General features: G+C 41.8%; 1 protein-coding gene across 2 annotated transcripts in view; it reads right to left on the bottom strand.

The window, feature by feature from the left end:
* LOC108922269 (receptor tyrosine-protein kinase erbB-4-like) overlaps positions 1–26,852 on the bottom strand; it is a 122,336-nt gene that overhangs the window by 48,621 nt on the left and 46,863 nt on the right. For both annotated transcript variants that reach the window (XM_029252892.1, XM_029252895.1), the window contains exons 2-3: positions 22,864–23,015; positions 10,500–10,686 (exon numbers count right to left, since the gene is read on the bottom strand). In XM_029252892.1, the coding sequence (XP_029108725.1) occupies positions 10,500–10,686; positions 22,864–23,015 (339 nt within the window). The remainder of the gene's footprint in view (positions 1–10,499; positions 10,687–22,863; positions 23,016–26,852) is intronic.

Below are 26,852 nucleotides of genomic sequence, written 5' to 3'. Positions count from 1 at the left end.
TATTGTTGCTCAAAGTCAATAAAAATGGTGAGTCATACAGCCTATTCTTTATTACAACAGTGTAAATAATGCATATATTAACAAATAATCGATTTGAGATATCATAAGTCAAACTGATGGCACTTCCATCCACCCATAGCTACATTCAAAACTTTTACAAAACTTACCAAGCAAACAAAGTAAGACATGTCTCTAACTGTCACGCCCCCGGGAACAAGCGGAGCGGCAACACCTGCTACTAATTGATGAAACCCGGGATAAAAGGAGCTCCAGGCCCACACCACGACACGGATTCTTGCAAACGCCCTTGTGGCCTTGCAGTATCACTGGCTTCATTGTGTTCTTCATGTCCTGCTTGGTTCTCGTGTTCCTGGTTTTTTGAACTTTGCCTGTTTGCTTCGAAGACTGAGTTTTGCCTTGCCTGTGTTGTGACGTCTGCTCCCAGAAGACCTTCGCCTGTCCCTGACCTTCGAGTTTGTCTTGTCTTACGAACCCTGCCAAAGAATAAGACCAACCCGCAATTGAGTCCACTACTTACCTGTCTGTCTCCAGTCAGCCCATCGCAGTGACACTGAGATATTTTATTTATTATATTATTATTTATTTATTTTATTTATTCTATAGGTCATAAAGCAAAACTGAAATTGGCCAGACACTAAGAAATGTTGCACATTTTGTTTAAAATTAATAAAAGATAATGAAGTTAAAGTCTTCCAGCAAATTCTTAATTCTTTATTTATCTGAGGTTTTTTACAGAACTTATCAAGGGACATTTGTTTTAAGCTCTTATGATTGTTATGTAGTGATCAGATTTATCTACAATTGGAGTTGCAACTAATTTGTTCCAGGAGTGTGTAAGTTGGTGACGCAGTGTATTTTATTTGTATTATTTTTCACAGTACATGTCCAAAGCACTTTCCACAAAATGACAAAAGATGACAATAGTAATTAAAATGAAAGTAAAACCTTATAGATCTTTTACCTAAAATCAAGTTTCACAATCCGGCGACTGGCTGCCTGGGCTGGACCAGCTTCCATCTTAAGTAAATAAGCCAGCCTTTTCCACATTGGATGATGGGAAAAAACAGTCCTGAATAAGTCGGCTCAATGGCAGAAAATTAAATACCCAGTTTTTTGGATCCAGTTCTTTTTTTTTTTTTGGCAGAAGTGGCAGCATGGATATTTTCTCTCCAACACCCAGACAACACGTAAAATATTTCACTGACATCACATATGTTCTCTTGGAAAGAAGGTTCAGATGTGATTAATCATGTCAAATAATTGGGGTTACTATGAGCTAACATTTTATAGAAATGACATCTAATGCTGTTCCATGGTGCGGCAACACTGGATCAAGAAAACCAATGAAGCCATGGCATGCAGTCCACAAAATAGACAGGTTCTTAAAAAATAATGAATGAAAAGGCCCTCTGTAAACAGAAGCCAGGTGGGCTCTAGGCACATAATGTAGCAAATTCAAGCGCTTGCTAAAATACACCAGTGTGTTTTCAATCCTCGACAGGCATGCTGTACAACAGCATCATTTCTTCATATTCCATTACCCCTCACTGCAGTCTATGATTTCATCCTGTGCCACTCCAGCTGTCTGAGGCCCTATGCACAAATAATAAAAAAAATAATAAAATAAAATAACCCATTCGGAAAATGGAGATGTGGAAGGAAGACACTAGAAAGATGTTCTGTATTGTATTGTGTATCCTGATCTAGTTTTGAAATCGCCAATCATGCAACTGGAAAAAGTTTACCTAAGGGAACCTGACTGAACACAGGTCCAGCGTCAGTGTGGTCATCATCCTCAGCTTCTCCGTTACCCAATGCTACAATTACAGCGACATTTTTAGCAAGGAAATCCTGAATTTTTTTCGCATATATATTTGCGTGTGTGGAGTAATCAATATTCTCAAAGGTTTCATCGCGAAAAAAATTCAAGTGTAAAACCTTGCCTTTTTTATATCCAAGGTAATTAATGAATTTAACATCGAGCATTGCAAGAAAATTAGAGCATAAGCTAATGGTGTATCAAAGGACCACCAGAGAGAGAGACAGACACAAGACTGGAACGACAAAGGAGAGCAAAGCCACATGGAGCTCAGAACGCAGATGGGGAACCTGCCACAGCTGAGTTTCGCAGACAGCTTCATCACTTGTGGGATAAAATTCCTAATCATATTATTTCAAACTGCATATATTAATTAACAGGGAAGAGTACCACATTTGTGTACAATTTATCAGCTTAATCTAGCTAAATTTAACAAAAAACAAGCAGTTTTAGTTCATAAAGATATATAGTTTTAAATTATTTCTATAATATATTAAATATTTTGCAGCTAATTGGAGTTTATTGATTGTGGTTCAAGTTTACTAGGTCCTCCAATTAAAATGTTCTAACAGCCCCTGGCTCAACCTTCCTTTTCACAAATCATAGAAACGGCAATAATCCCATTAATAGCTCCAGGACACACTCTGAATTGGCAGTTCACTTTATTGAAAATAAAATGTCGAACTCCTGGCCCAGGAATTTAATACAGGGATGCGGTGGCACAGTGGGCAACAGCTGTTGTTTCATAGCTCCTCAAGCAGTTTGGTGGACTTGAGTTGAAGTTTCCATGTTTCTCCCCATGTTTGCACCCCAAGACATGCACCAAAGGAGGCACTAGCAAACGACACATTCGACTGGCTGGAACGTCCATAACAAACTTCAACAGTGACCTGAAGACCTGAACACCTTTAATTTTCAGACGAAGGTGCTGTATGTGTGACTCTTTTGTAGGAGCTTCGACGTTACAAAGGCTCCTTACTGGAGTGACACTCTATTCTGCTGTCCTACATTTTGAGAAATTCATGAACTAAAAACATCCCAGCCTCTTTTACCCATACAAAATGATCTAATCGGCAGGATGTGTAACTGGGAGGGCAGTTATAAGCTCCTCCATAGAAGAGCAACACTGAAATATCCACAGAACTGCTGAGAATGTGATGAAAGCTTTCTTTGCCAGTTTTATCTCTTCTGGTTACATGGCTGCAGAGTATGATTTTATCCATCCATCATCAACAACCGCTTGTCCCGAGTGGGATCGTGGAGAGCAGGAGCCTTATCCAGCAGCACAGAGCGCAGGGCCGAGGGGGGAGGGGACACACCCAGGGCAAGATGCCAGTCCGTCAGAAAGCACCCCAAGCAGGGCTTGAACCCCAGATCCACCAAACAGCAGGCATCGGCTGAACCCACTGAGTCACCGTGCCCCTCTATTATTCTTATTCTTATTATTATCATTATTATCATTATTTTTATTGCTTTTTCTACAAGGAAAATCTGTGCCTGAAATCCCTTTCATCACGACCACCCATCCCAATGGAAGCTGCTGCTATAATTTATAGCAACCAGCAGCCAAAGCCCACGGCATTTTTTAAGCATCCTTGGGAGGACACGTAGCGTATATTAAAAAACAAAACTGTTTTCAAGGCTGGTTGTTCAGGGTCTCTGGAAGTAGCAGAGCTCGTCAGACTGGCGACAGGACGGTGAGACAGTTGTGTTTTATCTTCTTTTCAGCATGTTCCTTGGCTCCCTATTTTTGAAGGCTTTTTCATACAGAAAGAAATGCAACTTATTTGAAGCTGGAAGAAACATTTTAATCATTCAGGTTCTTAATGATGACATTCAATACATTATTAGTGAACGATACTCTGCAAACAGTATCCAGTTCTGAGCTTCAAAGTGGATATTAGCATTAGTGCCACTCTTTTCATTTGATCTTTGGGTAATTATAGCAATATCTGTAAATTATAGCAATATCTGCAAATTGCAGCACCAGTTCCATGTAAAATAAAGATGCTGTAGATTAAGAAATATTCTTCTCTCCTGAAAATAATTCCTTCCCAGACTATTTTTTAAATTTCTTTTTTTTTTTTTTTTTTTGGTGGAGCACAAAACTACACTGCACTTTCATACATTTTTCTGTAAGAAGGAAAAAAAGCTGCCATTCAAAGTTTACCCAACCAATTGTCCACAGCCTCAAGTTGAGCTTCCACTTTGAGGACATAACTGGTATGAAAGAAAATGTGGCACCAAATGAATCAAATGACTGACACCTTACAAACTTCACTTACAATGATGATCATTTTAGCCTTCAGTCACCACATATTTCACACAAATTCCACCTGGTCCTTATAAAAGGAAACTCAGCAGGTAATGTTCTATAACCTTGAGTGTGGTGCTTCTGTACCTTATGAGCATAACCCAGAGAAACCAATTGATTTCAGCAGTCATAAGGTCACTATAAATGGTATATTATAATTTGGTTCATATGGTGGAAACAAACTAATTGCCTACTTAAGAATCACACGTCTGCATCTAAGTGTCTCTTCCTGTTAATGTAATGAACACATTGTATTTTCTATGAGATGTATGTCGCTTTGGAGAAAAGTGTCTGTTAAATGAATACAGACACACACACACACACACACACACACACACACACACACACACACACACACACACACACACAATGTCCACAACCCCTTGTCTTGAACAGGGGCTGCAGCAAACCAAAGCCTAACCCAGCAACGCAGGAGGGGGAAGGGACATATCCCAGACAGGACACCAGTCCACCACAGGGAACCCCAACATATTATTATTATTACTACATTTATTCACTTAGCAGACACTTTTGTCCAAAGCAACTTACAACAGATACTATGTTGTGTTACTATCCCACACACCTTATTCACCAAGGTAACTACACTGCTAGATACACTACTTACAAGGGATTACTCATCCCACATGCATCAGTGAAACATACTCACTCCATGACACTCACATACTATGGGGGAACCTGAACAGCATGTCTTTGGACTGTAGGAGGAAACCAGAGCACCCAGAGGAAACCCACACAGACATAGGGAGAACATGTAAACTCCACACAGACTGAGCAGGGATCAAACCCATGTTCTCTCACACCATCCAGGAACTGTGAGACAGCAGCACTACTTGCTGTGCCAGCATGCCACCCCAAACAGTTTACATTTACCAGACACTACTCTCCAAAGCAACTGACAACATTATGCTGTTTACAATTATTTACCCATTTACACAGCTGGGTAATTTTACTGGAGCAACTCAGGGTAAGTACCTTGCTCAAGGGTACTACAGCTGGAGGTTGGATTCAAACCTGCAACTTCAGCTCCAAAGGCAGTAACTCAAACCACTACACTACCAGCTGTTAGCTTCTTCTTCTTCTTCTTCTTCTTCTTCTTCTTCTTCTTCTTCTTCTTATTATTATTATTATTATTATTATTATTATTATTATTATTATTTATGCATTCTAAGGGAGAAAAGCAGACAGCTCTTAGAAGTTTAGGGTTTAAAGCTCTTTATGTAGTTTGTTATTAATATTTCAGTAATTCTCATTTTTTTCTTTTTTTTCCCCTTTGCTTATATAACTCCCACTAGAGATCATTAATGATATAAAACTCAGTCAGCAAAATATGCCGAAAGAGAGAAAAGCAAAGTAAATGACCACAGTGGAAAACGCACCAGCAGCGGCTCTTGTCTTATCTTTGCATGGTTTTATTTTCGCTCTTCACTAATGAACGGGACCAAAGACAGTTTTAATCTCCGCATCCTGGAGAAGAACATACAGTTTCACAACAAACTGCTTCCTGCTGCTTGATCGCAAGAAAACAGAGACAGCAGAATGGTGACCTGAAGGTTACCTCTTCATGTCTTTGCCTTTGTGTCCCTGAGCAAGACACCAAACATGAGGTGCTCCAGTAAAACTCATTGTTACAGGAATAAAACTTGAAGTTCTGTCAGCGAAGTGACAACATAATGAAAAGAAACAGTGAAGCCACACAGTAAATGGGGTAGAATACCGTGGCACAGCGAGTAGTGCTGCTGTCTCACAGTGCCTGGGTGATGTGAGAGGATGTGGGTTTGATCCCTGCTCAGTCTGTGTGGAGTTTGCATGTTCTCCCTGTGGGTTTCCTCTGGGTGCCCTGGTTTCCTCCCACAGTCCAAAGACATGTTGTTCAGGTTCACCCATAGTGAGTGAGTGACACGGAGAGAGTGTGTTCCACTGATGTATGGATGAGTGACACAGTGTAAGTAGTGTATCTAGCAGTGTAAATCACCTCGGTGAATAAGGTGTGTGGGCTGATAACACTACATAGAGTTCATTGGAAGTTGCTTTGGAGGAAAGTGTGCTAAATAAATAAATGTAGAATACATTACAATAGCATTTTCTTGTTAATGGTTCAATTAACTGAACCACAGTCACTGTCGGCTGATGTAAAAGCAATGTGAAGATGTGCAGACTGCAATGGTCTTGCAAATTATATATTTACATTATACAATTATATTATACAAAAGCAATTAGTAGCATCCATTGGTGGGGCCCTTTGTGTATCAGAAAACAGTCATACTAATGGAGCAGGAGTCATTCAGTTCAACGGATGACTGAGGCTGGTCTGATGACTGAGTGCTGTCACTGTCAAGTGGAGGGTGCGTTTCTGAGACGTGCGCAAAAATACAAAGGTGTTGCGTTTCAACGGTTACGGCAGATTATGGTGTCAGTTAGGAGAAGCTGGCCGAGCTAAACACAAAAATCAGCAGGTAGTCTATTGTAAAGGTTAGGAAACTATGTTAAAATGCTCACATTATTACATTGCATTATTATTTATTCATATAATACATGTAGTATAATATGGTTGTGAATTTCTCTTTTACTGTTGCAGGATTCACTGAGTGATGTTCACTTTTCTAATTGAAGGATTTTCAGAAATTAGGTCTTGTAAAGATTCAGAAATTGTCTTCCACTAAAAATCATTTCAGAAGTCCTGCTCGAGGAATTCTAGGGTGCAATGCTGTTTTGCATCTTAATTTATTACTTCATTAGAAAATAAAATATTACTTATTGATAGAAATACAAATCTTAACATGCTTCATAATATAAGGAGCACATGTTCCTGACTCAGATTACTCCAGAAGAGGTCCCTATGGTTACATAAAAATGGATATATACATCTCTGTCTATTTTCCTTAACCACTTGTCTTGATCAGGGTGGCAGGACGAGACATTTTGAAAAAAAATGCAAAAAAGAAATGCAAAAAATAAAATATCTGTGCTATTCACTGTCAACACTTGTTTACTACAAACGCAACGGATTGGTACCTGGAGCTTAAACCACATGTTTCTAGAAATCAAAACCTGTGTATTTATTTATTTTTGTCTCAGTGAAATCCGTCTGGAACACGGCTGAAGAATAGCAAGAAGGTCCAGTAAAGGTGAATTACAGTACAAATGTGTTCAAGCTGTACTGTTGCAGTTGGTGAGTCGAACCCTAGATCTGAGCCCAGGTTACCTGGTGAAAATGGTGCAGAGACACATAGAGCAGAAAATTAACTTTTTTTGCCTAATACCGTTTTAATATTTTTATATTTGTATTAATGCATACTGCCTTCCTCTGTTCTCCCCACACCCAGAAACTACGTTATTATTATGCAGGGAGAACTAGAGCACAGGAATTTCTCTGTGTTGGTTGAATACATACGAGAATAAAACTGAAAATTTTTCAGTTAAAATTGTAGCGTGAAAATTCTGACACGTCATCATGAAGAACCGAAGAGCCGAACATTAATGTCTCAGGCACTGCTGTAATGTCATTATGGGTGGAGTAATGGAACGAGTACGGTTGTCTCTTGAGCTTTCTGAGGGGGTGGTCATCATGTGAGTCATTCAGGATGACTAGTACTCTGAATACAGGATTGTTCCTCTTGTCATTGACAGAAAAATATGCTTCGTGGATACTGTGTCAATTTTAATGACACATTAAATTTGGCATAGAAGGGGCATCCTAGAGATTATAGATTCGTGCCTGCATAGAAAATGACATAGGAAGGTTCCACAAGAGTACTTAATCCTTACTTTTTATAATCCTTTATGTGTCTTTATATATATTTTTTAAGGTCCCGCTTTATCTGAACGGAAATGTACTAATGTAGCGAAACATTCATTGCTTACTTCAGCTATTCATTTCAAATTTGCGTACGTCAGAGCAGCAGGGCCGGTTGGAAATGTGGTGGATAAAAACAGAGGCTTATGACCCGAAGGTTGTTGGTTTAACTGCCAAGAGAAACATCAGAATATCATTACTGTAAATCAATTCTTGTGAAATATCATTAGAAAATATACATAGTTGTTTATACGTTGGAAATGTCCAAAAAAATATTGTTACAAAGGGGTGCTAAATCCTGTGAAAAAAAAAATTGAACAGTGTATCTGCAGGACAACATCCACAGTTATGGCTGTTACTATGATGTGGACATGAATGTGAAATTATTACACCGACGCATTTAAGCCACAAGCCTTCCTCAGCGTATACAGACATTAGTGACACATCCAAATAAATAACAAACACACAGTCATGTGACTCGTAATGATATATGGCAATAAAGATCATTGGACAAATGACAGTTGTGAACATTGACACAATTGATTGGTCAAAAGGGCAACCGGGACAAGATAGTTGGTCATCTTGACCATTCAGAATGGAAGATGAGATTCAGCCAGTACATCACAGCATGATTGTTCATTTTGGGTCTACAAAATAGACGACAAAAATGGCTTCAAATATTACAAAGGTGTGTGTATCGCGGACTATAATGTTCCAAACTGTCCCTCTAAGAATTCAGAGAAAATCTGAGTTACACTAATATCTAAGGACATCTCCCTAGACATACAGAATATTATGATAATGAATTCCAAGCATTATTCTAAAAAATGAATACTAAAACCTTCACCAAATGCAAAGTTCACTTTAAAAAATCATGCAGATCTCCTTGATTATGTGTTTTTATGTATTATTTCAGTTTTTCAGCTGTACGTCATTTAATTGATGGGGAGAGTGTAGCTATCCTATTTGCCACAGGTCTGTTCCACATGATTTTTGTGCAACATCCTTCAATTTACCCCTCAGCCAGCAAAACTATACCCATGACCGTTCTGTGCACACACTTTCTTTAAATGCATCATTAATATTCTACATTAGAGCGCCAATAAATCTCGTAAGCAACACTGCAATGCAGGGTGATTCAAAAAGATTTTAATACTTTGAAAAAACAAAATCCCCAGACAATACAGCATGCAATTTTTTTTCTCCTGGGGATAAATCAAAGACCTTGTGTTTGTACCACTCTTCCGTGAAACCTTAAGGAAATGAGAGAACGCATTGCAGCTGCCATGTCAACCATCGACAACGATATGCGAAAAAGGCTCTGGGATGAATTAGAATGCAGAATGTGACACAAGGTGCATATACACACACACACACATACACACACATTTTCAGAACCACTTGTCCCATATGGGGCCGCGGGGAACCAGAGCCTACCCGGTAACATAGGGTGTAAGGCCAGAGGGGGAGGGGACACACCCAGGACGGGACGCCAGTCCGTCGCAAGGCACCCCAAGCGGGACTCGAACCCCAGACCCACCGCGCCACCGCACCCCCTGTCAAGGTGCATATATTCCTTTACAAATTGGTTTAGACTACATGTTGATATAATACATACAGTGCCTTGGAAAAGTATTCAAGCACTTGAAAGTTAGCACCATTTTCTGGATTCGAAAAGATACCTACAAATTACTCTGTGTCAGTGTCATTAGCCGGGCTGTGAACCCACTGTGAAAATGAAGACCACATAGAAAGAGAGTGAGATGAGGAAGTCAGGAAAAGGGTACAAAAAAAAATCTGAGCTCTTGCCCTGAGCACTATTGGATGTGAAAGTGGAATGTGTGTCACACCACCCAGTCGCTGCGTAAAGAAGGCCATCGCTCAGAACTTAGTGCCCATTCAAGACGTACACCAGTAAGTGTGAGCCATCGCTTGGAAAGAGCTGCAGAAGTCAGTTGCTAAAACTGGGGTACATGTGCATGGGTCCCCAATATCAAGAGCTCTCCATACCACTGGCCTGCTTGCGAGGGTGGCAAGAAAGAAGCCATTAATTCAGAATATCCATAAAAAGGTACATCTGGAGTTTGCCACATGAAGGATGCACGAAACCTCACGCGATGCTTTCTTATACAGTGTCCCCTGAGACAAATCAGTAAGCTATTAAAAAAGGTGAAGTCTATGCTCTTTAAAATAAATGGGGAAGCTGAGTTCCTCTCCAACTATGCTGCAGGTTTAATTAAAAGACCTTAATATGTTTGAGTGCTCAGAGAAACACGTCATAGGATGTATTTGCCTTCACAAAACTTGTACAGATGCATTTAAAACAGTCCTAGCAGTTTCATGTACAAACCTCTATCAGTTGCAAGGGAGCCCTTTGCTTTATTTTCCAGTTCGACTATTTTAATTGCTCTCATTTAATGACCAAGAACGTGTTTTGAGTAGTGACATAAATTTCAAGAAAAAAAAAACCGGACACCCAGCAAATCAAGGGAGAGAAATGTGGGTCCCTCCACCACATGCGGCTGGCCTACCTGTGAGGTTCTGGAGGCCCAGCTGCCGCAGCCCAAAGTTGCCATCACGGCGGTAGTTGAGGAAAATGGCTAAGGAGTAGCGCTCCTCGTACAGCTTGGTGCCACGAATGATACGCAGGTTATCCAGAGGCAGGTAATCGAATTGGTTCAGCGCCACCAGGACATAGCCCGTCACTTCCCGAATGGACTGCAAAGGAAGACAGCAGCAGATTGTCTGTTAGCGCTTGCTTATTCCTAAATTTAACTTTCAGTTCTATTTATTTTCATACATTACTCTTCTCACAAAGGTGACTCGAAGCACTGAACAAAGACCAGAACAAAATACACAATACAATAAATATACAACACAGAGTAGAAATAGCGATGGATAATTACTGGGATGAGCCCACTGGCAGATGAGAAAACAAAAACAAAAAACTCGCCCTGCAAAGAAGAGGACAATACCCATGGGGATCCAAGTAGCAGTGGCTGACTGTTACCAGTACTCTGCATGACTTTAAGATATTATGGAAATGGTCACCTTATGTATTTAGACAAAAAGAATGTATAAGATCAGCAAGCAAGACAAATATCTTGGTAATGCTTTTTAGTTTTTACTCTTTGGTATTCAAAATTGTGCTTTGTGCAAGTTTTAGTGCTGTCACGTCCACGCCCACAACTCAATCGACAGCACCTGATTCCAGTTCAGCACCTACCCGTTAAAAGACACTCCAACGCCCAGACTGTTGCGGAATCTTGTCAGGGACAACCGCCCTTTCTCGTGACTCTTCGTTCACAAGCATCGCTAGCTCTTCGTTCACATTCTCCAGTTTCCGACTCTTCACTTCGTTTCCTGACCAAGTCCCCTGACCTCACCCATGGATCTTCGCTCTGACCCTGACCGCTGATCGATCGACCCTTCGCCTATCCCTGACACCGAGAACTTGCCTCATCCCTCGTCTCCGGACGAGCGACGCTGCACTTGGGTCCAGCCGTCCCAGGCCCATATGTTTCGTGTGACAAGTGCTCCTTTTAACACAAAGCAATATCTATTCTATAATAAATGTTCTTAAGGACCAAAAGATGAGGATACTACAACTCTTGGCTATCACCATTACAACATGCCTTCAGTATAAGAAAGAGCACAGCTGAACACATATCTGCTAAAAAAAAAGGCACTCTGAAAATCAGAGTTTGGGTACTTATAGCAGCATCTATAAACACTTTTATGTCTCAGATAATGGTTAGTATACAAAATAATTACACACACATACATACACACACACACACACACACACACACACATTTTCAGAACCACTCGTCCCATACGGGGTCGCGGGGAACCAGAGCCTACCCGGTAACACAGGGCGTAAGGCCAGAGGGGGAGGGGACACAGCCAGGACGGGACGCCAGTCCGCCGCAAGGCACCCCAAGCGGGACTCGAACCCCATACCCACTGGAGAGCAGGACTGTGGTCCAACCCACTGCGCCACCGTGCCCCCATTAAAATAATTACAGTATATATCAATTTTTGCAACCCTAGTACTGTATTGAGAGTGTGTCTAATATGCAACAGGAACTTTGGTTGATGTTACATGTTTTTCTGAAACCATGCTCCATATCTGTACTGTATGCCTCCAGCACATACGTACATCCTTCAACCAGTTTCTTCAGCACAATCAAGACTACTGCAGTGGTGCTGCACACAATTTGTGAAATAATTTTTGACAAAGATCTAATGAAGTCTTGGGAATTTTAGCAGAAGTATAGTGGAACCTCATACAGGATTGTGTGTGGCTTGACTGTAGAATTCTTGGGGGGAAGCTCTGCTCCCTGGTAGAATTTTAATTTATTTTGGGTAGTCTAGTGAAACTAAGGTGCAGGGTTTTGGGTGGCTTATTGGCCATTCCCACAGGGTGATGCAGAGATTTAGTTTTCAGTTCTTTTAATTCCAGGTAGACCTGGGTAATTTCTCTTCTGAAGATGTCGGTAACCCCTGCAGAGGACAACTCAATGGTGACTACGGTGAGGAAGATGGGTTCTAAGATGCAGATCTTGCCAAGTACGATGGATTTCCCAAGTGGATTCCTTTCATTCACCTAGATAGTCTTTGGACTCTTGGGAATTCCAGTGGAGGACATTGTCTGTATCCAGCGGAACGGGACACCGTTCTTCTTTGGTGTCACACTGGTGACTGATGCACACTACCAAAGGGTGCTGGAGATGTGTAGGGTGACTGAGTTAGCATGATTTTCCGTGTCTTCGTCCCCTTTGTGTCAGCGGATGTCGTGGGAGCATTTGTGGAGGGAATTGTCAAGGTCTTCCCTGAACGTGAAGAATATATTTCCTCCTACACAGATCTTATCAGCAGATTCCGTGTTTATTATTTGGCAGTTGACTCTACCATGTTGAAAAGCAGTTACATAATAAAGAGCATAAAACTGGAAGTAGTTAATTTCAAGAAATGATTTTTAAGTGCTAACAGACTTGTTTAAGTGTCCTGCCTTGTCTGACTAAGTAACAAGGTCCTCCTGACCAGTGTACAGAAATCAACTGAACTGATAGTAACAATTTGTCAGTGGCCTCAGGCTTCAGGCCTAGTCAGAGATCTACAAAGTGTGTGAGAATCACAGGCTAAGACACTAAAAGCAGCAACTACCCTCTATTTGTGCAATTTGATGTTTTTCCATCAGTTATACATTTCAAGTAGCCCACTGCCTCAGTTCCACGTCTCCTTCTACACATTGGCTCACACCGGGAACCAGGTGTTAGACAAATACTGGAGACTCACACGAAGACAGAAATATACTCTATAAGTATGCGATAAATGTAACAAATACATTATTAATGCTATCTTCATAATAGTTATATGGTGCACTTAAAGTGATTAACGAAGTGACAAGTTCGAAGTTACATTTCCTGGAGCAGTTTTTTTCAATGCTACAATCACAGGGCTTCTGCTGACTTTGTTGGCAACTATGATTTGGTCCCATATTTCAATCCTTATCCGGTGCCACCTGCTGATCCTTACCAATCCTTGCCAAAGGCTAAAACAAAGACAGGAATAAACAATCCCAATGAGTCATTCAAGCACCGAAGAGACACACATGTGCCCCAATGCACACATGCAAATATTCTTTTCTAAAAAGGTGACTTTCAGATGACGTGCTTAAGGGCATATGACGTAGGTCATATAACGTAACCGAGCTGAGATCAGGTGGATCAAAAATAGAACAATCTAGAAGCAGACATTTCTGATCATCTGAATTTCACAGAAGGCTAATTTTATGACTTCTTTATAATCACTGCATTGAACCTTAGTAAATAATGTTAGTGGTCCAACAATGATGCTGTTAATGAAAACAGATAAAACCCAGCTGAAGTACAATACATGAAAGCTTATATCACTCTGAGGTTAATTATGAAGACAGGTTGTAGTACACAGCATCGAAAAGAGTTTTTTAAATGTGCTGTAGCTGCAGGTATATACTTGTAGCACGCCGAGGCGGCTGGGGAAGGGGCCGGAGATGGGGGCTAAGCAGCCACAGCTGGGGCTAACCACCTTGCCTATTTCTTCCCCTGCGTCCGGCAGTGAGGGAGAGACGGGGGATAAGAGCCAACGCAGGCAAACGAGAAAGAGCACAAGCACGACCCCGAACCCGCAGACGACGCCGCCAGGACCGGCCCGAAACCCCATCCTACCCGTTCCCGGTTCCCCCTTTTCCGTCCCCTTCCTGCTCCTCTGCGAGGGAGTGAATAACTGTCAACAGACGGGCACCGCACCTGTTGTCTCCTGTCTCGTCTGTTGCAATACTGTATACTGAGAGATACAGACATAAAAGTGCCATAACTGCCACAAACAGAAACATGTTCATGGATAAGCAGAGACAGACGCATGTGCACACGGAGACGTGCACTAGGACACCTAGGACAACAGATGCACACAAAAAAGATTCTCCAATTTGCATGTCCAGAGCCAGAAGCCTCCTCACTGACAGCGAAAAGCTGAAGATGTTGCGCGGCTCACTGGCAGAGCAGAGGGGGATGATAAACACCCATCTCCAGTAGCGCTGATGGGCTCATAATGCACAGTTATCAGTGCTGTCTGCTGGAGGAGCATCACTACAGCCCTTTGGCTTCCTCAGCACTGTATCCACCCAGATAGACAGGTGCAGGTACACCCAAAAAACCCTTCTAAATAATATTATTGTCAAAATCTCGAAGAGCAATTTTTGGGTTGAGCACCAGGGGTTCTTGTAGGAAACTGTCCAGTAAGTTTCAGCCCATCTGTGTCCCAGCAAAGCATTTCAAAGAGTGATGTCCAAAAACAAACCTAGCGGGAATCTCAGAAAGACAGCACACCTTTCTCAGCACCTCTCGCTCTTTAGCCACCACCACAACCTCAACTTTGATTCAGCTCCTTCTTCATAATTAATCGTGAACATAAAGGCTGGGTGTTTCTCTGTGAAATAGTAATAGAAATTTATGTTTAGCAGCTGGCACAGTTGTGTGAAACTATTGTGCGGGTTTGTTGGGTATGAGGATTTTGGTGATGTTCCCTTGCTCCCTTGGCCATGGTCAAACTCCATCACGAGCCAGTGTAGACTGTCTCATGCCAACTGCGACCATGTTTGGTCCTGCAGATCTATGTGAGAAAGCTGAGAAGTAACAATGGCCATGAAAAGTCAAGAGACAAGAGAGGAAACAGTATGTCACCAAGTGGCCAGTCCTCTGCTCAGTTAGATGAGAAAATCCTGAGTACTGTTACTGGCCTAAATCCCTGATTCATGAACAAATGAATGATTGAGCAGACGAATGAATTTTCAAGATTTTGACCAGGTTCTCTGTTTTACTGTTTATTGCATCGCGTCTGATTATTTAGTTTATGTATTAGGCCATACTGTGTATCATGGAAGTAATTCATTAAAATAGTGAAACACAGAAAATCAGTTAGTGTGACACTAAATCAGATCCTCTGCTTTTGAAAAACAAATATAGCCACATGATGATAATGAAAGTACACCACCTAATAACATGAGGCTTGACTCATGTGTCATGTCTTCACTCAATGCACTACTCTCGCCCCACACACTTCATGCCTTGCCTTCTGTTGCTCTGCACATAATGAAACGTGGCACAAAGGCTATTGATGTTTTGTCTCTGTAATTACGACCAAGAGAAAGCTTCCCTACTACCTTTTCTCACTCTCACTCTATTTCAGATCTAAGTGCCTGTGAGAACATCCATCTCTCTCCTCACAGCTTTTCTTTGTAGTGTCTTTAGTTATAAGAGCATTGTTTTATTTGTTCAGTTCCCATTACCTTTACACTTTTTACTCTGGTTGTTTTTTTTCCTTCAAATTTGTTTCTTCTTATGGGAGATGGGTAGGGGCAGAGGAGGAATTGAGGTAGATGGGCTCATGTTCCAATGTCATCTTGGAGAGAGGAAATATATCCTTCACTGTCACCATGCAATACATTCTGCGTGTTCAGGTCTACAGGAAGAAATATTTAGGAGTATTTACCAGTCAGCTGTGAGACAAATACTAAAAATGAGAGCTAAAGATTTCACTAAGGAAGTTTGAGGAAGTTTTCAATGAGGTTGGGTCATGGGTGTCATTCAGAAATGACCCTTTATGAAACATGGAACAGTGACCTGTTGAGTGCTCTCTGTGACAAAGTCAAACTTGTAAGAAATGGCTGAGAAGAAGAGTGACATGTTACCTCCTAACTTTATACGTTTACATGAGCGGTGCTTTGTTGGAAAAGGCTTTGTGTCCTTGACTATGACACGAGGGCAGAAGAACCAGTGCTTCCTAGTTACATTTACATTTAGCTGACGCTTTTCTCCAAAGCAACTTAAAAGGTGAACCTACCCAGTCATACAGCTGGGTAATTTTACTGGAGCAAGTGGAGGTAAATACCTTGGTCAAGGGCACTACAGCCAGAGGGAGGCTCAAACCTGCAACCTTCGGGTCCAAAGACAGCAGCTCTAGCCAGTACACTACCAGCTGTCCCTAGCTACATGCACTTTGTCAAGACAAATTTTATGAGCAATACTTTAGTCTAAATGATAGGAAACAAACATTTCCTTCCTACAAAACACTGGGCACAAACAGCAGATCAGAAATTGCTATAATCATGTCTTCAGAAATTTTGTGACTAACAGCATTCTGAGTCGGCTTTACAGCAGTCACCAACTCACATAGTAATAATAATAATAATAAGAAGAAGAAAAATAATAATAATTGGACTATAGCCCATTTATTTGATTGGTAAAGAGCCCCATTCACTATTTTTGGAAAATAACTTTGACAGTACAAGGATCAAGTGATAACAAAACTCCATGCATTTGCCTACAGCAACTGTTAGTTAACTGCTTCAAAGAGCACTGAGGAGATAGTAGTAAGGCAAATGATCCCTCCCATAGACTTTAATTATTCTGCCTATTATTTCTGAAAAAGGGAAAAAAATGTTCCATGGGACTTAATGAGCAAAAGAAAAGTATATAATTATTCATGCATTGATGAGTCAGATATTCGGAGGTGGCGACGGCAGGGTGAGCAGGGGGCTCTAAGGCACTAAGAATGCCGTCATTTCAAGGAAAAGGTCTATAATTACACTTTACAACAGCTTTGCTCTGCCTGCAGTTCCTACAATGACTCCTCAAGTGGTGACAGCTCTTGTCTTTACTCTATTCTACTGTCAGGGCAAAGGATATTAACACTATAAAACAGCATTGTTAGCTGATGAGCAATTAAATTATTTAGTGTCATTTTTGAAGGGAAAGAAAAGATCAGCCACAAAAGCCACAAAATGTGCTTCATTGCTTCACACTATGCCCTAGTGAGGAAGACTCAAAGATCCTGGTGCAGTGCAAACATGGTATAATGGCTAAACAATGCAAGTACTTCATGACATTAGTGTCAAGTGCATCTCCCTCTCCCTTCATTTGTGTTACATCCCACACACTGGCGAACGTGCCTTGGTTTTCAGAGGCTTTTACTTTGGGAAAAACAAAAGGAGGTAATTAAAAATGGTTTTTTTGCAAATGAGGTCAGCAGATCAAGACGATTCACTCTGAAATACTTTGAGTGCAGTGAGAAAAAAAAAATAAAGTGACTGAAAATGAAAACAAGGAGATTTTTAGCTAATTTGAAGATGATTCAAATGAAAGGGAGCAAGCAGATGGAAGAAGAGAAAGGAAGGAAAAATGGAGAGCGTATAGGAAACAAAGAATTAGAGGAACAAATGAGGGAAATAGGAAGAGAGGGCTTTAAACTGCACACTGAGATTTACTTCTATTTGGAGAAAAGCATCTGCTAAATGAATAAATGTAAATGTAAATAGGCTTACAACTCACTTTTGACACTCTGTTCTGACACCAGTTGGCTGGTTGTACCGCTGCCTCCTTTCATATGCTCCCCATATTCGAGAGCAGTTTAATTATGATTTATTTAAATGATCATAACTAATAATTAATTATTAATTACAATCACTACACTTGTGTATCACTGAGTTTGACGAACGACCTCCCCGTTTCCTGCCTAAATTGTAATTACAACCAAGCAACTGCACTTCTCACCAGCAAGACAAACGACTAGAAGGGCAACATGGCACTCGCAGGGGAGAAACACAACGCGGGAGAGACAGAAAGGCTCTGTCTGTACTTCTGAATTGCACACTGAGATAATTGTTGCACTTGTTTCCATGCATCACTTCAACAGTCATTTCAGATGGTGCCTTACACCTACCCACCGTAGCCCCCTATGTGCTTGTTAGTGTCGTGTTTGAAGGAAATCAGCCCCCAAGGACTAATCCACATTTAATTTCTCCTAATTTATAATTACTCATCAATTTATTAATGTCACAATGATGTCCGATGGTGCGGCGCTAGACCCATTCAGCGTGTACAATGAGACGCTATTGAAATGTGGCTGGTGAAAAGGGAGGAGGGATGGTGGCGACAAGAACTGGACACAGAAAAGCACATATGGTGCGGACTCCTGTTTACTGGGAGGCGTTATTGAGAACACGTGTCCTTCATGTGCCATGGAGAGACTGCAGATGGTTCGCTCCATTCGAACTTGTGTTCCTGCTGGCTCCTGAAGCTCAGGAAGCCAAATATCAGCTTTTGCAACAAAATGTAGTGCACGAAATTTCTTACGAAAAGCTTCACATCCTTTGTATACACGGCAGGGTCACAATGACTGAATTATAGTCTTACTGCTGAATTATTTGTGCATTGGCTGCTTGCACTGGGATGTTGTACACATGCTCTTCGTCAGCAACAAATACTGCTAAATTCTTCACGAGAACAGAGTGGTTGTTGTTTTTAAGTCCATATAGGAAGAAGGCACACAGATGCACCAGTGGTAGAGACAGTATGAGTGTCAACATATTTTTACACCTTCCAACTGCAGAGATAGCGCACGCACACACACACACACACACACACACACACACACACACACACACACACACACACACACACAGTCTCTACAACAATAACACACTGATTAGTATTTCTACCTGCTGTGCTCACATCTGTCTCTTGTACATCTCTCTTCTGCTTATTAAATCCATAATTACAGAATTATTCATTCCAGATTTTGACCAGAATTGGCTTTAGGCCAGATGAACCTGCTTGACCCAATGGAGCCCCACACCGCACCGCACCGCACCGCCCGAGGAAATGGAAGCACTGAAGCCACTTCTTCTTTTGCTGGAATGTCCTTAAAAAAAAACTGCAGTGCTTTGCTTTGAATGAGATGTGTTATTGCGCCACACATATTTTCGACAACAGCAATCACAGCAGTAGCAGAGGAAAGGAGCCTTCCAAATTTAAATCAATCAAATCTGATCTAAGACCAAAGATAGACTCAACAGCTTTGCTATATTATCCATTAAAATTTGATGTAGTAACCAACTTCAGCAAAATTTCGAAAATTTGTGGAACAGAAAGCAAGAAATATAGGGAGGTGTGGGGGTGTTGGGGTGTGGGGGCACGGGGGGTTCAGCTGGTTTCTGCTGTGTAGTAGGTCTGGGGTTCGAGCTCTGCTTGGGGTGCCTTGCGATGGACTGGCGGCCTGTCCTGGGTGTGTCCCCTGCCTCCTCGGTCCTGCGCTCTGCAATGCCAGGTAAGGCTCCTGCTCAACTTGACCCCACTCGGGACAAGCAGTTGTTGGCAATGTAATAGAAAGCAAGGAACATTTCTTTGTAAGTACAGATTTATAAAATGTTATAAAAATGAACTGCAATAGTTTTAACATGTTTCGTGTCAAGATATAAGCTAATAAGTAAAGGTAGTTTTTTTGTTTTTAATACAAAATAATAGCATTTTTTCTGATACCTACAGTAATCTGAAATAATTTTAAGTCGAGGAGACCCCAACAAAATAAACCAAATTGGTCCCTGATTCTGATTTATACTTTATCAGCTTTCTATGTCTTTGTGCAAACACTCACAACATTAATTATTATTATAAGATATTTTCTGCTGTAACCTTAGTGTATTACATTACATTAAATTGTATAATACTTCATTGTCTGTTCACTACAGAATGTGCTGCGCATCCCAGGCAATTTGGTTTTGTCTTCACGCTCTCTTGAACCACATCATAAGGGTGACTTTCACTCCTTTGAAGCAGGAACTGAACGAAAAACGGGAAACCTTCACTGAAATACTTTATCTACCTTAAAATGCTGACTAGATGAACCACGGAGCTGGACGAAAGCGTTTCCCTTTTTTCGTTTTGTTTCCAGTAATGCCATTTGCTGTATGTCTATTTCAGAAGTGCGAAATCACAGCGCAGCCCCTGGCAAACGTTCAAGTGCCCTTGTCATGGTGTAGCTCCCTTTGTGTCTGCAGTTTGAACCGACTAAACAACACTATCTACTCATTGTTCACAAAAGCACCCTATCAATAACGGTGTTAAGCTGGCGGCGTAGTGGTTAGAGGCGCTTCCTTTCGGCCAAAAAGTCACACCTCCAGTTTCACTACCCTTGAGTAAAGTGCTTATACTCAATTGCTCAGCTCTGTCAATTTCGTAAATAATTGTAAGATGCTTTGGAGAAGCTAAATAAATGGACGTGACAGTAGTTTGGGAATTCAGAGTCTTGAATATCGCTGTTGAAACCATAAAATTACAGAAATGTAATAATAGTGCAGTTCTGGTAAAGTTTTATGCAGCAACTTGTGTGATGAACGTTGGTGCATATGGTGAAGGAAACGAACTTTACTTAATAATCACACATCTGCAGCTATGCCTCTTTCTCCTAAAGTAATGTACTAATTGTATTTTCTATGAGATGTACGTCGCTTTGGAGAAAAGCATCTGCTAAATGAATAAATCTAAATGTAAATGTAAATTCTGGGCTTTTTTGGGCTATATATATATATATATATATATGTATAGTATACTGTATATATAAATATACTGTACATACATATGTACATCTAAAAACCATGTAGGCCCTTGCAGTACATTACAGAAACTCCTTACCCTAGCAATTCTTCTGGTACAATAGAGAAGCCGATAACGAAGTCAGAAGCTATCAGAAGACAAGTGGATAGTTGTGTGGCTGCTGAACAGGAGAGAGGGTCAACATGTGGGCATTGCGATGCGGACTGCCTGACTACCCAAGCAGACGTTCATTCATTCTGCAGATTTGCAGATCCTTCCAGCACAGGATCAGTGAGAAGCTTTTTGCATGTCAGATTTTTGTGAGAGGTCCTCCTAAGTAAATTATAACATTGTCATTTGGTGTATGAGTTGCCAGCTGCAAGAGAAAGACTTTATCGTATTGGATTCTTTATACTGAAGGCTTGTTTCTCCATCCACATGGAATGTCTGCAACTGCTTGTCCCGGTGAGCCAGGAGCCTAGTCTAGCAGCATAGGGGGCACATCCTGGACAGGGCACCAGTCTGCTGCAAGGCATCCCAAGCAAGATTCGAACCCCAGACCCACTTCAGAGAGGGCCCTGGCCAAACCCACTGCACCACTGCACCCTACTTTCTCCAGCCATCCAACTTGAATCACCGTTTGTCTTCAGCAGGGTTGAAATGATCTGGATCCTATCCCAGAAACACTGGGCACAAGGTTGAGGGACAGGGTACATACACACACACATACACACACTCACTCAGCCAGTCACACACTAAGGACAATTTAATATGATCAGTTCACCTGAACTACATGTGTTTGGACTGTGCGAGGAAAGCACACAGGGAGAACTTGTAAACTTCACACACACACTGAGCAGGGAGTGAAACCCTCTTGCACTACCTGGGTATGTGAGGCAGCAGTACTACTTGCTCCTCCACCCTGCCTGTCTTTCTGCTTCACCTAATTCTTATTTTCTGTTGTGCTAATGGCAGAGATGATGTTGCGTCTGTACAAATGCAGGTTACCTCCCACCCTTTCAGTTTGATGGCAAACCTAAACAGTGCACTCCAGACATGTAAATGACAACTTTGTAAGCATGACATCATTCTAGCATTCTGATGGGCTGATAATTTGACAGAGACAATTGAATTCCACCTCTTTTGTGAATGTTTGTTGTAACCTTTATTCCAACTGTTATGGACATGACCACTCACTCACTGAGCGAGAGCCCTTGCGCTGAGCGGTGTCACAGCAAGCTGGATCCTAACCCGTCAACACAGGACGCAAGGCTGGAGGGGGAGGGGACACACCCAGGATGGGACGCCAGTCTGTCACAAGGCATCCCCAAGCAGGACTCAAACCCAAGACCCACCAGAGAGCAGGCACAGGCCAAATCCGCTGCACCACCATGCCCCCCTGGACATGACCATCAGTACTGTAACAATCATTTCTTTGTTTTTCCTTCTGTGTAATGGTACAATTACTAAAAAGTATCAGATTTATCACATCTAGTATGTGCTTTACAAGCAACGGATGTTCAGAAGTTACTCGTGGCTGTCGGGATATATACCGACAGCAAAACAAACAAAATTAACGCAAAAGTCATTAAGAGCAATTCTGATTCAGAGCAATGTGTACCTATACCTTGTCAAGTTATGGGTTTTTAATTATTTTGTGGTGTTTCACTATACTGATAGTACTTGTACTGTCAGATGACTAAAAATCATAATCTTAAGAAGCTGGTTTTGGCCATTTATAGTATTTTACCTGCCAAAAGCACTTTGGCAAAGCCCATGCTGAAAATGTACATAAATCTAGATTTTGCCTGACCCCTGTGACCCCTAAACCCCCTGTTTACCCAACACCCCATCTGTGGATCTGTTCTGGATGCAAGGAAAAACGGAAGAGCGCTGAGTCATTTTACTACAAATGCTAATGTCAGTAGGAAATTTTATGAGGAGGGCTGTCGAAATGTCAGCAGCATTTTAATAATCTTACCTGGAGGAAAGAGAGGTCACGTTTGCGATCAATGCTGGTGATCTCCAAGTTGCCCATCACAATCTCGCAGTTCTCATAGTACTTGCGCAGAGTGCGATACTGCTGCTCCAGGTCCGAAAGCGTGCTCAGCTTGTTCTCCGTGCCGGCGCACACTACAGAAATGAAGAGCGACAGGGCAGGGCATCAGTGACCACGAGCACCTGCAGACAGTGTCCATTCAAGGTGAAGAGGTGCGCCATTGAAATTGACAAGTTTCAGCCCATCTTTCTGAGCATTCTAGGTGTGGAGGAAAGGACACCAGTCCTCAGCAGGGCACTGGGACATTTGTACATTTATATCTACATTTATGCATTTCGCAGATGCTTCTCTCCAAAGTGACACACAAGAGAACAAGATAAGAAGTCTGTGGCACCAACAGAAAGGGACATTTGGATGCGGACACTTGATTCAGTACTACTATACTTCACAGCTACACTTCTTGGGTTAGGGTTTCTCTAAAAAAATAAACATTTTTCTTTGACAATGAAATAATGGCAGGTTATTAAATATAACTGTAAAAGTAATTGCAATGTCCTGGACTTATTTACTCTTTATAAGTAAAATGCTCCAAGCAAAAACAGTTAGGAACTGAATAGTTGTTGAGCAACTCAATAAGTTGTCAACATCACACTGCACTGAAATGGGACACTTGTTCCTGCTGTAATGCAGCAAAAGTCATTGTCCTGAGCTGTGGAAGGGTGACATAAGTGCCAGGTGTAGAGACCACATTCAGGTATGTGCTGACCCCACCCCACCCCACCCCCCAACCCTTTCAGCATGAGCCAAGACAGTTAACATCAGAGCTCATTGAAATACATTAAAATACAGGTTTCTGGTATTTATTCATTGTTAACGATGGCAACTCTCACTTGCCCTTAGCCTATCAATGTGTGAGTGAATGACCAATACTGAATCCATGAATGAATGAATGAATGAAAAGTATTTCAAAAGTTTACTGCAAACAATGTTATGCTGTTTATTTAGTTTATAACTGCATTTTTATAGAGGTTATTCTCATTAAGTAAAAAAAAGTGAAACAGAATCCTCTTGTGAGATTTAAAGACAAGGACCTTCAGGTAAAACAATCATGTTTCCAGCACCCGTGGGGGTGCGGTGGCGCAGTGGGTTGGACCGCAGTCCTGCTCTTCGGTGGGTCTGGGGTTCAAGTCCCGCTTGGGGTGCCTTGCGGCAGACTGGCGTCCTGTCCTGGGTGTGTCCCCTTCCCCCTCCGGCCTTACGCCCTGTGTTGCCGGGTAGGCTCCGGTTCCCCGTGACCCCGTAAGGGACGAGCGGTTCTGAAAATGTGTGTGTGTGTGTGTGTTTCCAGCACCACTCATTTTATCCTAATTCACTCAGTGTGATTGTCACGTCTATCAATATTTCATATACCCTGGAGTGGTTCTCAACAAGCGGTGACACATCTGGTCGGTCTGCTGCATTCCTGCACACTTTCCTACAGGAAATTTCCAGCACTTTGAGTTTTATGAAGGAAATCAGCTGGTTCAAAGGGAAACTCCTCAGGAAAGCAAAGCAGAATGAGATTTTTTAAACAACATTTTAAAATTATTTCTCAAGCAGTCATTTGCACTTGTCAGTACCTTCTGTGGGATCGTTCAGTATTTCAGAGCTGAAGTTATTCACCAAATTCCCAGAAGACAGTAATAGCACAATTACTGCATGGCACAATTACTGTATAGTGCTGCAGTGATGGTTGTCCTTCTTGAAGCTTCTCCCATCTCCATACAGAATCTCTGGAGCTCAGCCAGGGTGATCATCAGGTTCTTGGTCACTTCTCTTACCAAGGACCTTCCTCAGCTGACCCCCCCATGTCTTTTGCTCTTGTCAACATGCTTCTTTAACCAGGACACTACATTAAGCAGCAACAATAGTCATATTGTGATAGCAAGACCAAGACTGTACACCTACTGCATTCCTCATAAATTGCATTCACAAGGAACTGCCTAAGAAAGGGTGTAAAGACCAAAAGTATGAAAAGTAATCACTTGCACACATTCCTTTTCCATATATGTTTTCAGGGTAAACCTCTGAAGTACAGAGCTTATATAGTGTCTCCATCTTGCAGATAGTGATCGGACTAATATCCAAGAAACATCATCATGATGCAACCTGTAACTTACGTTTGCACAAAAGGAACTGACAGGGCTCAGGTGGCATTTCTTTATTGGCTGCTGATGTGAAATGAGAAAAGAAGAAAAAAACTGGGTTTGCATGATGTGAAACTGCAGTGTGTAGAAAAATTCCCCAGTACTCATGTCCCACTGACGTTTCATTGTTTTTGATATTATCTCTGCGTTTTTTTTTTTCTTTGTCTGGGATTTCATGGTGTGGTTTTTTTCTCCATCTTCTGGAAAATTCAAAGTTGGTCACTCCACTGAGACGGCGCTTCTGGTGGTGTCTGATCCTCTCCAATCTGCTAGAGACGCCTCCCTCTCCTCGGATCTCATCTTCCTCGATCTGTCTACAGCATTCGACACCGTCAACCACAGGATTCTACTCTCCTCTCTGAGGCAGCTTGGGATCAAAGGAGCGGCACTACGATGGTTTGAGTCCTACCTAGCTGACAGATCCAAGTGGCCTGGCGGAGCTCTCATTCTTCTCCCCTGCCTCTCTCAACCGTGTTCCACAGGGCTCGGTACTGGGTCCTCTTCTTTTCTCGATATACACCTCCTTCTTCGGCCCAGTCATAGCCACCCATAGATTCAAATACCACTGCTATGCGGATGATACCCAGCTCTTCCTCTCCTTTCCACCTGGAGCATCAGACATTTCCACACGCATTGCTGCCTGCCTTTCAGACATCTCTGCATGGATGTTTGATCACCGCCTCCAGCTCAACCTCTCCAAAACAGAGATTCTTCACCTCCCAGCTGGCCTGTCCTCCTGTCACGATCTATCGATTAAACTGGACAACTCACTCATTTTGCCTACCTCCTCAACTAAGAGTCTGGGAGTGACTACTGACTCAAGTCTATCTTTCTCTCAGCACATTGAAGCCACAACCCAGACCTGCAGATACATTCTGCATAACATCCGCAGGATCCGTCCTTACCTCACAACCGACTCAGCCCAACTACTTGTCCAGGCCATGGTGACATCCCATCTGGACTACTGCAACTCTCTTGTATAGCCTTCCTGCTACTGCCATCAAACCTCTGCAGCTTCTAAAGTTGTGTTTGATTTACCAAAGCATTCCCACGTATCTCCTCTACTCATTTCTGTGCACTGGCTTCCTATAGCTGCCCGGATCAAATTCAAGACCCTGGTTATTGCCTACAAATGCATCAGTAGAACTGTTCCTAGCTATTTACAAGACTTGATCAACCACTACACCCCAGCCAGAACCTTTCGCTCATCTACTTCTGTTCACTTGGTTGTCCTGCGCACGAACAGCACGGAGGTTCTCGGGTCTGGCTCCGTTGTGGTTGAATGACCTCCCCCTCTCACTCAGAACTGCTGAAACCCTGTCTACATTCAAGAAGGGTCTGAAAAATCAGCTTTTTCGGACTCACTTCACCCAAGATCTCTCAAGCTCATGTATTGTGTTCTTGAACCGCAACTTTATGATCATGCCCAGATATGCCTTTACACAGCTGCTACTCCTGTATTGCATGTAAATGTTTGTGTATCTTGAAAAAAAATCTCAGAAGGTGATCAGGATTCATCTATCCTGCATTTTATGCACCTACTCGTGCGATGAACATCGGTGCATCAAGTGGAAAGAAACAAACTAGGTTTACTTAAGAATCACATGTCTGCAACTATGTCTCTTTCTCCTAATGTAATGCACAAATTGTATTTTCAATGAGATGTACGTCACTTTGGAGAAAAACGTCTGCTAAATGAATAAATGTAAATGCAAAATCATCCCACGTGTTCCCTCAAATCTCTTGTCTTTGGATTTCTCCTCTTTCTAGGCCTATATTTTATAT

The sequence above is a fragment of the Scleropages formosus genome, chromosome 1 (genome assembly GCF_900964775.1).
Source record: "Scleropages formosus chromosome 1, fSclFor1.1, whole genome shotgun sequence".
NCBI lineage: Eukaryota > Metazoa > Chordata > Actinopteri > Osteoglossiformes > Osteoglossidae > Scleropages > Scleropages formosus.
Note: the sequence above shows the minus strand (reverse complement) of the source record. Positions and strands in the feature narration are given on the sequence as shown.